General features: G+C 36.2%; 1 protein-coding gene across 3 annotated transcripts in view; it reads right to left on the reverse strand.

The window, feature by feature from the left end:
* LOC126829886 (pleckstrin homology-like domain family B member 1) overlaps nt 1–13,884 on the reverse strand; it is a 204,918-nt gene that overhangs the window by 177,879 nt on the left and 13,155 nt on the right. For all 3 annotated transcript variants that reach the window (XM_056102682.1, XM_056102683.1, XM_056102681.1), the window contains exon 2: nt 4,136–4,331. In XM_056102682.1, coding sequence (XP_055958657.1) covers nt 4,136–4,289 — 154 coding nt within the window. In that variant the 5' untranslated portion in view covers nt 4,290–4,331. The remainder of the gene's footprint in view (nt 1–4,135; nt 4,332–13,884) is intronic.

Raw genomic sequence — 13,884 nt, forward strand, 5'->3', positions numbered from 1 at the left:
CTCTTACAGACCTTCTGAGTTCTGATCCAACCCAACCACCTCAAACATTATATACATGTACCGATAAGTAAAACATGTGACCTTACTAACCAGGGGTTAATCAAACACTAGTCACAGATGAACAGATAATGTAAAATATAATAAAATCATTGGTAAAATTCTGTATGTGCCAAAACTGGTAACTTACTAATTTATATTAAAGGAATAGTCAGACTAGACTTTTACGTTTTTAGAGCTAATTGTTTACATCTTTCAACTAATAAACCAATTAGTATTAATGATAATATTGGGTTTGTTTATATTTTTCTACTTAGTGTTAATTAAGTAGAACTGATCTATGTGATTGGTTGATATATATCTACAGTTTTAATGAGTACCCTGGTAGTAGTAGTTGTAGCAGTAGCAGTAGTGGTTGTAGTAGCAGTAGTAGTAGTAGTAGTAGTAGTACTGGTAGTGGTAGTAGTAGTAGTACTGGTAGTGGTAGTAGTAGTAGTAGTAGAAGTAGTACTGGTAGTAGTAGTAGTAGAAGTAGTACTGGTAGTAGTAGTAGTAGAAGTAGTACTGGTAGTGGTAGTAGTAGTAGAAGTAGTAGTAGTAGTAGAAGTAGTACTGGTAGTAGTAGTAGTAGTAGTAGTAGTAGTAGTAGAGTAGTAGTAACAGTAGTAGTAGTAGTAGTAGTAGTAGTAGTAGAACAGATCTATTTGATTGGTAGATATATATCCACGGGTATTGTTGAGTAACACGGTAGTATAAGATTATCTAAATAATTTTTTAAGTCTATAGTTTATTTATGTATATTTTTTCCGTATATTTTCAGTTTATAGGTTGATATATACATATATTTAAAACCCTATGTGTTAAAAGCCCATTATTCAAGACAAAATGATAAAGCCACTGTGGCTCAATGAGTAGAGAGAGAGAGAAAAGAGGTTTAGCGTCCACTCGACACAAACTAGGTCATTTCGGGACTAACACATGGTTTAATCTTATTTCAATAATTCGCTTGCGCGTAGGGGTCTTTGGCAGTGGGAGGAAACCGGAGGATCCAGAGAAAAACCACAAGGTTGGACAGGCGACCCTACTCCTTGTCACGTCCAACCAGGGAATCGAAACCACGCCAGTTGGCTCAATGACAGACCTTATGATACAGCGCGCACATGCTAACCATTCTGCCATCCAACCCCCCCGGCTCAGTGAGTAAGACACTGCCCCGCTAACTAGGAGGTGCCAGGTTTGATCGCGGTATTGGCCGAGAAAGTTCCTGCAGATATTCTACATGTAGCATGGTTCCCCCTTGTCAGTGATGCAAGACTGAGGCCTTTGCAAGTTATAGTGTTTAAACATTAGGATGGGACAAAAAATAAAGGTCCTGTGTACAATATGAAAGCAAAATTCCCCTGAATATTAGCTCGATTGGTGCAGAAAAGTAGGACATTAACAGTTAAACCCTATTTCATTTCATTTCTCTTGACCCATGACTTCAGCTGTTTTTGGTTTGGATAAGAGAACTTGTTCCACTTAACATCTTGATTTTCAAGCAGTTTGGGTTTTTTTTCTCTGAAGCATGACATTTTTCTATGAAGTAAGACATTTTTCTATGAAGTAAGACATTTTTCATGAAATTTTCAATTTATAAACACTCCAAAGATTAGTGTCAAACTGAATTTAATTCATATTTCTCAGACTTCGTACTTCAAAATGTATGTGAAGTGCAAACCTCTCGATAATATTTTCTAACTGACATGAAATAAAATAAAATGGTAATTAATGGATTTTAAAGTCCTAACTTATAACTTTTCTGCACCAATATATTTTGTCAAATTTTGTCATTAGTTCTTTTACATGCACTTTAACGAGTACATGGGGAGACATGAGAGAGAGATGGGGTTTAATGTCCACTCAACACAAACTAGGTCATTTTGGGACTAATACATTGTATATGGTTCAATTTTATTTCAATAATTCGTTTGCATGTAAGGGTCTGTAGCAATGGGAGGTAACCAGAGAATCTGGAGAAAACCTACAAGGTTGGTCAAGTGACACTACTCCTTGTCACATAAAAAGCAGGGAGTTGAAACCACGCCACTTGACTTAATGACAGACCTTGTGATTTAACGTGCACATTTTATATCATTCCACCATTCAAACCCCAGAACTTTGTTGGCCAACACTGGGATTGAAATAGGGACCTCCCAGTTAGTGTAGCCTACATTGTACTACAGCATCTTTAACTCACTGAGTCCCCTAATCAATATGGTAATCAAATGTAGTTTTCTTGGGACATTTCCAATGTTTACAAGTATGTTTCAGTTTTCTAGCAAAAGGTAGATTCATAACATAATATTTCATCCTTGTGATTTTGATTATTTGATATTAAATTATTATTTATGTACTTATTTTTGTCTTTTAGTCATGACCTTCTTATCTCCCCTGATCTCTACTACATGTATCTTGTTATAGCACCAGGTATATTTGATTATTATAGTAATCAGAGAGGGCAGTCAGATTATTAGAATATATTATCCTTTGTTATGGACCATGTAGTCTACATATTACATGTACCTACTCTTGTCGTATACATGTACATGGATGCACTTAAATGAGCAGAAATCTTGTCTCAGAGCTTCTGATTTGAAAAAAATTCTCTGGTAATCTCTTGGACCTCACACTAGAATTGATATTGTCTCCACCCAGGGTGTGCCCACTCACCCTCCCCCTCTCCGTCCCCCCCGGCGGCTCAAATGGTAGAATAATACAGAGAAATGAGCCATCAAGTGAGATAAGAACAACACAGTATATCCTGTGTCCTGTTTACAGAGATTGAAGAAATGAAATATAGGAATAAAACTAGATTATATTACTTTTACCTTAATGGGTTTAATCTATTTCATAAAGCCAACTTCATGTTTAGTCAAAGGTCACTCACAAGATGTAAATAGGGCTAGTGCTAATCCCAACCCTAACCCTGGACCTAGTCCTAACACTTACCCTAACCCTAACCTACAATCTCGCCAACAATCACGCTATTCTAACCTTAGGTATATCTCAGCGACCTTGACGGTATATTCAGTTGGCCTTAACAGATAGATCTAGTCCTTATAATGACAAAATAATAGGATGCTGTTATCATTTACCACCTACATTTGTACAATATAAACAATGTATATTAAATGTATATGTGGATGAATATCAAATTAATCCCCTTATATAATACTGATGTGTTCATACATACTAATTTCTTACATACACAAGTTTTCTCACGGCACATAAACCTCAAATATATTACATTAATTTAAAATGCAACTTTTAAATTTCAACTGTATAAATTATACCATCCTATTTCACTGCCATTTGCCCCAGAGGGAGAGGGGGGAGGAAGGGGGAGAGAGAGAGAGAGAGAGAGAGAGAGAGGGGATTTTGCGACTTACATATAGCACAATTTTAATTTAAAAGATAGGGTTTTTTTAAAAGTGTGAGGAAAGTGGAGGACCCAAAGAAAACTGACAAGGTTGGGTACTTGTCCTGGAACTTACATCTGTATGCATCCAGCAATTTTTTGTATAAACAATAAAACGTTAGATGGCAATTTCCTTAGAGGTGATCTTTTGTTGCTGAACTGATATTCTCAACTGTATCATCCAGTGTTAGAAACAGAATTGTAATGTAGTTTTATTAACAGTATGTTCGATAAAGGTCTCATCCCTGGTTAGACTCAGCAATCAAACCATCACTAAAAGAAAGCCCTCCAGCAGTAGAACAATCCCACAAAAACCCTGATCGATTTGCAACAACTTTAAAAAGAGTCAATGCAGAATTGTGCAAAAATATGACAACTCTGAGACTCCACAAGGAATTACAGATGTCTGGTGAGCAGAAAGGGGGAGAAAGAGTGAAGAGGGGTTTGACACCCACTCGAAACTAGGTCTAACATACATGTACGATATAATTTTATTATAATAATTCGCTTGTGGGTGGGGGCATTAGCAGTGGGAGAAACCTATGAGGTTGGAGAGAAGATGGGATGGGATCCAAAACATCTTACTTGACTCAATGACAGACCTTATGATCTAAAGTGCATGTGGTAGACAAGTGAAGGTGGTGACAAAGTGACCAGGTTTGAAACAAATCAACTAACCTTGATGTATTGGTAGTATAGTCACCGCGGTGGACAGTCGACCACTACCCAGACTGACCAGATGTGGCTCCTCCGTGCTGACCTTAACCGCATTCTCAGTCTCCTTGACCTCCAAAAGGTCATGAGTTGTCACCTTGGAATTTATGGAGGTCATTTTGTCAAATTGACAGATAATTGTCTTTAATCTTCATTTTACCTGAAAATATAAAATTAATATACCGGTACAATAAATATAAAATTAATATACAATAAATATACAATAAATATATAATAAATATACAATAAATATATAATAAATATACAATAAATATACAATAAATATACAATAAATATTCCGGTAAAATACACTGTGTGCACTGTATCATAAGGTCTGTCATTGAGTCAACTGGTGTGGTTTCGATTCCCTGGTTGTACATGACAAGTAGTAGGGTCACGTGGGTTTTCTCCGCGTCCTTCTGGTTTCCTCCCACTGCTAAAGATCCCTACACGCAAGTGAATTATTGAAATAAAATTGAATCATATGTTAGTCCCGAAATGACCGAGTTTGTGTTGAGTGGCCGTTAAACCCCATTTCTCTCTCTCTCTTTTAGTACACACCAACATGTACAAGATACATGGAGTTTTCATCCTATATTGACAACTTGACAAAATTCAATGCCAGCTGGATTGTGCACCACTGACAAGTCAGTGACAAGGGTGAGACCATGCTGCTAAACCCTGGGAAACACTGGGATTTAACCCAGAATCTCCTGTTTTATAGCTCCACTGAATTTATGTTTACATAACTTTACATGTTTCAGACCCTTGAACAACACAAATTTTAATCAAATTATAAAATCGACATACATGTACATGTAATGAGAAAATTGTTGTTTATCTTGTTTACGAAACTCATTTCCTATTGAAGCAATTAAAAATAATTTGTTGATTGAGGTCAATGAAGTGCAAATTAAAAATAACAGCTCACTGGATGTCGAATTTAGTGTTCAATATTGCCACTGCAGTCATGATACAATAAGTATTGCAATTCAGGTGCTAAGATACGCTTCCTATCTCGATTCATAACCAGGTCAATATTTACCAAGAAAACAACAGGGTAAATGAATAATTGATATTTATAGTCCTGTCAATGTCGAGGAAATACAACTGTTTTATATCACGATATTAATGTGGATCAAAATAAGGACCAATGTGTGACGTGGATAATTAAGAGTGACAGTTTACTTACATGCATAGGCGTAGGAGCCCAAATTAATTCAGGGGGGGGCATAAGAGAAAATTGCCCGAAATCAATACCGTTTTTTCGGGCATACATATCATAAGAGAGCTTCGGGCATATTTTCCGGCATGCAGTGGACGAGAAAAAGACGAGAAAATACTTTTCGGGCAGTGTGGATCTCATAGAAATAAGTTAGTTATATTTTTTCTCTAAACGTTAATAGAAAAAAAAGGTCGTCAAATTTTTCATTGCTCGAAAATAAATTTTTGCCCCGGTTCCTATGCCTATGCTTACATGTACTGAAGGAACAAAAGAAAACATTTTTAAAAAATTGCTATACATCGATTTAGCACTTCACGATTCAATACGTGAATTGTGAGGTGAATCACGATACATCAATCCAACAATCTACATATATCGTGCCAGTACTAGACGAATATTGACAAATTTTTAATTCATCATATCTTTATAAATACATGTATTGAAAGGTATTGAACCATTTTTTGATTACATTGTCTAATATAGAGATTCAACATTAACTATATTGTTGTTTGTTTTTATTACTATTTAAAAATCACTCAAATGATGTGCAGAGATTTTAACTTTATTTTCCACTTAACATTTGTTAATCAAGTATTTTGGACAAATTGTTGAAAAAAATTTGTATAGGTAAAAAAAAAAAATCAGTTTCATCTAAAAATAAATACACATTTATAAGTGCAAATGAAACGATTTGTTAACAAAATACTATAACCATTTTTGATTTTTGGACTAACATACAGTTAATTGTTTCTGTGTCCAATCCTAGACCTTAGACAGATTAATTTTTCCCAGACAGACAGTGTTTGTGCCTACTCCTCATTGAAATACGACTTACAAGGTATCTTTTGAGCTAAGGTCACAACCCGCTGCACGGGTCATAGTGTTTGGTAGCTCCGGACTAGCCACAAGATATTTGGTGAAAATTTTGTATGAGCAAGACCAAAAATCTCCATGGCCAACCTGTGATCTTCTACAGTGCCAGACATGCAATGCAAGTGACATGTAAGTCTCATGCACGGGATTAATAAAATTTCTCCCCTAGACTGCCTGTAGTGGCACGTACAGTGGGTTGTTATCTATGCTTTGCAAGTACATGTATATACACAAAATGTATGGGTGGATAATGTTTTTTCTAAAAAAAACTTAAATTGTCAACCTAATGGTAACACCTTCGAAAAGTGAGAGCCACGTTGGTTTGAAAAGAAAAGAGACAGTTAAGATATCATCCAATATTTGCCTCATCTGAATTGAAGTGATACATTTTGGATCACTTTTACAAGAAAATAAAGATGTTACTTCTTTAAAATATGAAAGACCTAATTACTTCATCATCGTTATGTAATAGTTTCATATCGGTAGGTAATTAAGTCTTAATTAACCAGTCATATTCCTTATCAGTTCAAACTTGACTTCGTTATATAAATCGTTATTTACTGGTAGGTACTTATCATTTAAAACTTGACTTTAGTTTAATATTTATTGGTAGGTATCTAGTGGCTGTTAAGAACTAAAGGGATATTTCAAGCCCTGTGGCCTTAATTCACTTGTCAGTGATTGTGTCTAGTCATTCAGATACAGTCCAAAGATGGTCCTGATTTCACCATGCTATTTAATTTTATTTTCCATATTGAATCTGGGACCCCTAAAAAGGCTGGGCCCGAGGCAACTGCCCAACGTGCCCATGCGATAAGACAGTCCTAAAAACAACCCTTGATAGTTGAAATTCAATGTAGCATTGAAAAAATAAATATGTTGAAACAAAAAAAACTAATCCATTCCTTACTTTGTTTAGAACACTAGTGGTCACTTCTCATTACAATAAATTCACCAACTTTTACTAATGACAGGATAAACTTTAATGTATGAATCCAATACCAATTGTAGTTTAATATTTAAATCCATGAAAACTGTTAAAATCCTTTATAAACAACAGACTCAAAACTCCAATTGATGAATCCAATACCAATTGTAGTTGATAGTTAAATCTTGAAAACTGTAAATATCCTTTATAAACGACAGACTCAATACAACTGTATACTTTATGACTAACACATTCAAGAAATAGATACAGGTATATTTGTTTTTATACCCAGCTAGTATAAATGATGATTGTAAATTTACAATAACACCTGAGGTTCTATAAGTCAACCATCAACACACACACATGCACATCATCTATCATTAATACAACAAGTGAATAAGCTGCTTACTTAGCAATTCATATGGATATCCTATACACTTGAATACACTCGATGTCATAATTTAAAGATCACCTTCCTTTAAAATATAAAACAACTGTGTTATCAGGTACTTTTCATACAGTGAGAATACATGTACCCTGTCTCAGTCAAAATAGCAGGGAGCCACGGTGGCTAAGTGGGTAAGGCGCTGGCTTGCTAGCCTGGAGGTCGCATGTTCAATCCCTGCATTGGCAGAGAAAGTTCATCAGGATTTTGTGACGTGGTTTCCCCTTGTCAGTGGTGCAGGTCCTGTGTATACATTGGCTTGCATGTAAATATCCCTTGGCAGTTGGAATTCGATATAAGAGTAGGCCATAGGGTGCTGCCTGGGCAAAATTTCCCTCATAGCACACTGTATGGTGTATGCCATGCTCTTCTTCATTAGCTCAGTAGGAGCAGGGCCCTGATAATATAGATGAGTCTGTTTCGTTTTGCTGCCTATATCATCCCTTTAAATTTTAATTCTTTATACTAGGAAGAGCCTGATAATATAGATGAGTCTGTTTCGTTTTGCTGCCTACATCATCCCTTTAAATTTTAATTCTTTATACTGGAAGAGCTGATAATATAGATGAGCCTGTGTTATATCACTTGACTAAAGGATGAATATATTAAATATGTAAATTAACTCTTATTAAACAAACCACTGTATCCTGTTATCTTGAAAACTCATTCATTATACACCAATGTTATCATGACATCGCATACACCATCTTGAAAATATCTAATAGTTCTGTACATGATTACGAGATAAGGAAACGAGGTAATAGATACATTTGAACAAATGTGACTATACATGTAAATGAAGGTGTGTGAAACCGAAAGGTGTGTTAGTGGGTGGTCAGGTTGATTCATGTATGCACATATTTAGGTTTGAGATAAACTGGAGAGAGAGAGAGAGAGAGAGAGAGAGAGAGAGATGTGGTTTAATGTCAACTCGACACAAAATAGGTCTTTTTGGGACTAACATATGGTTCAATTTTGCTAAGATATCTGTGCTTCTACCTACTCTGTATCAGATTCAACTGTCAAAGGTTCTTTAACGTACACACCAACGAGTAAACAGACTATAAACCTTGGTTATTCATATCCTTTCCGAATGACTAGACTTTTTTCCTTGCTAGCTTGTCAGTCCTGCACCACAAGAAGTGATAGATGTCAGGTAAAGTAAGACAGACCCAGCTTGGCTATATGTCTGACTCTGAATAGTGCCAACTGCCAACAACACTTGATTCCACTTCTGAACAAAAGGTTATCAGAAAAAAACAATTTAAGACTTCTACTAGATGAATAAAATTCTTAAACTTTCAGTTAACTAACATGATTCCATTACCATTTATACATGAACACTTGAACATTAAAAGAAACATCTTAAATGAAGATAGGTTGCCAGGCAATGAAACATACGCCCACAGCAGCTATATCATCCGGGCAGTCAACAAGAGTTGTCGCATATTTTTACTTTTTTGGGTAACGAGTAACAACTCATTAAGTAATTATCAGAAAACCATTAGAATTTGTTTGGTTTTTATAAAGTTCTGCCCCATGCTAACGTTTAGTTTACGAAACTTTTAACATCATGGATTTAGCTGTTCAAGTCATAAAGATTCATTGAAAATCAATATACTTGTTTGTTTCAAGACCTTAAACACTGTGTATCAATTTAAAGTCAATCGGATATTAACTTTATCATCTAGAGAGTCCACAAGATTTTTCAAAGTGATCAAGGGCCATAACTCTGGCAGTAATTATCGGAAATCACTGAAAATCAATAGGCTTCTTCGTCTCAAAGTGATCAAGGGCCATAACTCTGGCAAAAATTATCAGAAATTACTGAAAATCAATAGGATTCTTCGTCTCATGACCTTAAACACTGTGTATAAATTTAAAGTCAATCGGATATTAACTTTGACCTCTAGAGCGTCGACAAGATTTTCTGAAGTGATCAAGGGTCGTAACTCTGGCAGTAATTATCGAAAATCGCTGAAAATCAATAGGATTCTTCCTCTCATTACCTTAAACACTGTGTATAATTTTAAAGTTAATCGGATATTAACTTTAGCCTATAGAGCGTCCACAAGCAATTGTGGACGCCGGATAGACGGGGGCGACAACAATATACGACCACATTTCAATGTGGGCGTATAAAAAGGGATTTATCGTCCTACTGTTCTGCTCCTACTGGGCTAACAAAGACGGGCATATGCCATGTAGTATGCTACATGGGAAATTTTGCCCTGACAGCGGCACTACAGCCTACTCGTATATTGAATTTCAACTGTCAAGGGATATTTAACGTTCACGCCAAACTGTACAAGGGGTTTGTTTTTTTCAGTCCCATCCAAACAACTATACATGTACACATTATCCCTAACAATTTTCAAAGAACCTTAAATTAATACGAAAACTTACATGTATTGGTGTAACCAACCATTGCAGTTTGAATGTAAACAAAATTTAAATTCGTAGAGCATGAAAATATGTCCTATATAACTTCAAGGAATTTTAATTAATTGTACTTGAAGAGTACTGGAAAAGCAGAAACAGATCTATTTCTGTCTCTTATTTAATAACAAACTATTTATAGTAACGGACTATTCTCATTTTTTATTAAAGGGGTGACAAGTAGTTGTATGTGAACTAAATGAAAGGTGTAATTATTGTAGTCTGTAGTACTTTAAGACAGAAGCCTCTTGTCTTATCGGTATATTTTAGTAGGTGTCTGTCAACAGGTTGATATCACACACTGTATTTATTACTTCAGACCCCTGATTTCCTATCTTGATGGTCTATTATCTGATCTCAGCAGGTTCTTGGTACTTCTCCTATCTTCAGTATTAACTAGAGGTACATGTTGAGGTAGGTTTACCCGACAGTTTATTACTAAAATAGAATTACAACTAATTCTTGGTAATAACTTATACACGTACATCAAATAAAACTGTACATGCAGAATTTTAATAGATCTTATAAGAGGACTCGCTGAAAAGTTCTAAGCCTATCTGTGAAAGACCTGTGCAATGGGGCAAAAAATAACCAAACAAGGTCTCGAAGACACGTTTGTATGCGGGTAAATACTCTTTGAAAGATGGAATTTGATGATGAGTAGATTAAAATGCTTCTATCTGAGACCCTATCCCTTCTATAATTCCGACATCTGAATACTACGGCATTCTGTGAAATCTGTCATCATTTTCATGTCCCCATTTATTTCCTTATTACTTCAACCCAAAAGGTTTGAATTGTCCAGATTCTGAATATTCCGAATTACGACATCAGTCAGCAATACCAGTATTGTTATATATGCGTATTCTAAAGAGTCCAGTCTTTAACTCAGTATCATCAGTACTCTTTGACATTGCAAACATGACTTATTGGTCACTTGAAATCCACATTGATGTTGCTATTCTTACCATGAAAAGATGGGCTTCTGATATCCAATATATTAAGACAGAATGAAAATCTTAAAATTGGCACACGAATCGCATGCCAGAATGTTAGCGAGCGCCATTTGTAATGATGTTCGACTCAATGAACGTGTTCATTTCTAGTTGCTAAAGAATAGGGATTTAGCTCCCTTTAACAAGTGGGGGTTGGATGGCCGAATGGTTAGCAGGTGCGTGTTGTATCATACGGCCTGTCATTGAGTCAACTGGCGTGGTTTCGAATCCCTGGTTGTACGTGACAAGGAGTAGCGTCGCCTGTCCAACCTCGTGGGTTTTCTCCGTGTCCTCTGGTTTCTCCCACTGCTAAAGACCCCTACGCGCAAGCGAATTATTGAAATAAAAGATTAAACCATATGTTAATCCCGAAATTACCTACTTTGTGTCGAGTGGACGTTAAACCCCATTTCTCTCTCTCTCTCCCCTTTTAACAAGCATCACTTATCAAGAGGGAGTTGGGTGGACGAGACGCCTAATGCATTCTCTTTAGAAATTAAGATCCTTCTGTAAGTAAAGACTATTGGTTTAGTTTCCAAGTTTGTATGTGACAAGGAATAGGGTCAACTGTCTTACCTTTCAAGGGGGGTTGGATGGCTGAATGGTTAGCGTGCGCGCGCTGTATCATAAAGTCTGTCATTGAGTCGACTGGCGTGGTTTCGAATCCCCGGTTGTACGTGGCAAGGAGTAGGGTCGCCTGTCCAGCCTCGTGGGTTTTCTCCGGGTCCTCCGGTTTCCTCCCACTGCTAAAGACCCCTACGCGCAAGCGAATTATTGAAATAAAATTAAACCATATGTTAGTCCCGAAATGACCTAGTTTGTGTCGAGTGGACGTTAAACCCCATTTCTCTCTCTCTCTCTCTCTTACTTTCAAGATTCATCAGTTTTCCCGTACTATTAAAGACGCTTGTGTATACTACATACATGTACGTGTAGGCATAAAGATAAACCACAGATTACCTATGTGTTGAGTGCACGATAAACCATATTTCCCTCCCACCAAAATTCACATATCATTGTGCTACAACATGTATAACTAAAGGTTGTGATTTTAAATCTAAAATAATAAAATTTCCACATCAATCTTGCCACAAGCCTAGCATATTTCAGTAAGTGACATGTTCTTTTTTTATTTCCTTCAACTTTAAATCTGTCAGTCGTATTATATCAATCAAACCATCTACTGACATTCTGTTTTAAACAAAAATTCTACCTAACAATGGCTAGTGCATCAAAAAACAGACCAAATAAATATGACACCCCACATCACATCCCTTCGAAATAATATGAAACAGTGTTTAATAAAAGTCCCCTGCTTTTCTTCACCAACCAAACTAAAGAAGAAAGGTTTAGTGTGCTACATGTATGAGGGGAAATTATTTTGAGTTCCAACTGTCCAGGGTTATTTTACATGCACACCATGTCCAATCTTAACAACTATATGTTGTCTCTTGCTAGGCCCTCCATCCTGCCCCATTGACAAGGTTGAACTACACCAGAAAACCATAAGGAACTTTCTTGCCGAACACCGGTATCGAACACGGGAGCCCCAGGTTAGCTCACAAAATGAATTTAATCGAGGTTGAGCTTCCTACTCCACTGAAAGTGGATAATGTTTTACTTTTGTCAAAGAATCTTTTACATAAAATATTTACTCAGATTGCAACATTTCAGAACTTTCGGTCGACATGAATAATTGGAATGGTTCTTCGTTAACCGTTCAAGATTGTCATATTAGTTCTGAATCCAGTGACTTGACCACACAACTATCATCTCTATCAGTGCCAGATTTAGATGAAAAGAGTAAATACTATAGGCTATTCAACTTATGAGGCCTCTCCCAACCCTCATCCTGACGACTAGAGGAAGTTGAGAGTATGTTTTAAACACAACTGGATAACTCTCCCGTCAAAAGGCAAAACCTAGTAACTCACTTTTTTCTTATTTTGAGAAAACAAAGGAAAACGTAATGAATGAATATTAAACGCCAGCTCATCCATTGATTTGACTATTGTGTTACTAGGTTTTGCTGTGGTATACTAGGCAAATGGAGGAATTTGCTAGGTTGTGTCATGGGTGTAACTGCTTACAAAATCAAAAGATTGGAATATCTAGTACAACAGGAGGCACATACCCTAGTAACTGCAAATTTGGTCCTAACTCAATTTTGATAAAAAAGTGAGTTACTAGGTTTTGCCTTTTGACGGGAAAACTTCTGAGATGATGACAGATGTTTAAGATTACAGTGCAAGTTAGAAAGGCTCACGACAATGTCAAAAACTATTATAACCCTTGGTCGAAGGCCCCTTAGATCTTGAGGTCTTAGGCATCAGTCTGCCAAGCCTATACATTTTTAGGTAAATCCGGCGCTAACCTGCTGCTCCCCACCTAAATACAACACTCCACCTGCAATACGCCTATGGATATACATGTAGTTCCATACTAAGGATCTCTCATATAATCAAATCTCCCAGAATAAATTGATAAAATTCCTGATGGTTCTAAAAACAGGAAGGTCAGTATTGTTTTTCTATCATAAATCTACACGTATGTTATCTGTATTAGATAACCTAGTTGAGGTGAAGATGTCATCTACGTGACATGTGTCATCTGTCAACGATTTGTCAATGACATCAGGTTAAACCTCCCTATGACATGTTATTATTTCGTTGATAAAATTATTGCACATTCTATTATTTTATCAAAGTTAAAGATACAGTATGCAAGAGCTAAATCTGCCAATTGCAGGTCTTTCTTTAGGCCTGAAATGTTATCTTAATTATTAAAACAGACATTAATTAACTTATC

This window comes from Patella vulgata, chromosome 8, assembly GCF_932274485.2.
Source record: "Patella vulgata chromosome 8, xgPatVulg1.2, whole genome shotgun sequence".
Lineage (NCBI taxonomy): Eukaryota > Metazoa > Mollusca > Gastropoda > Patellidae > Patella > Patella vulgata.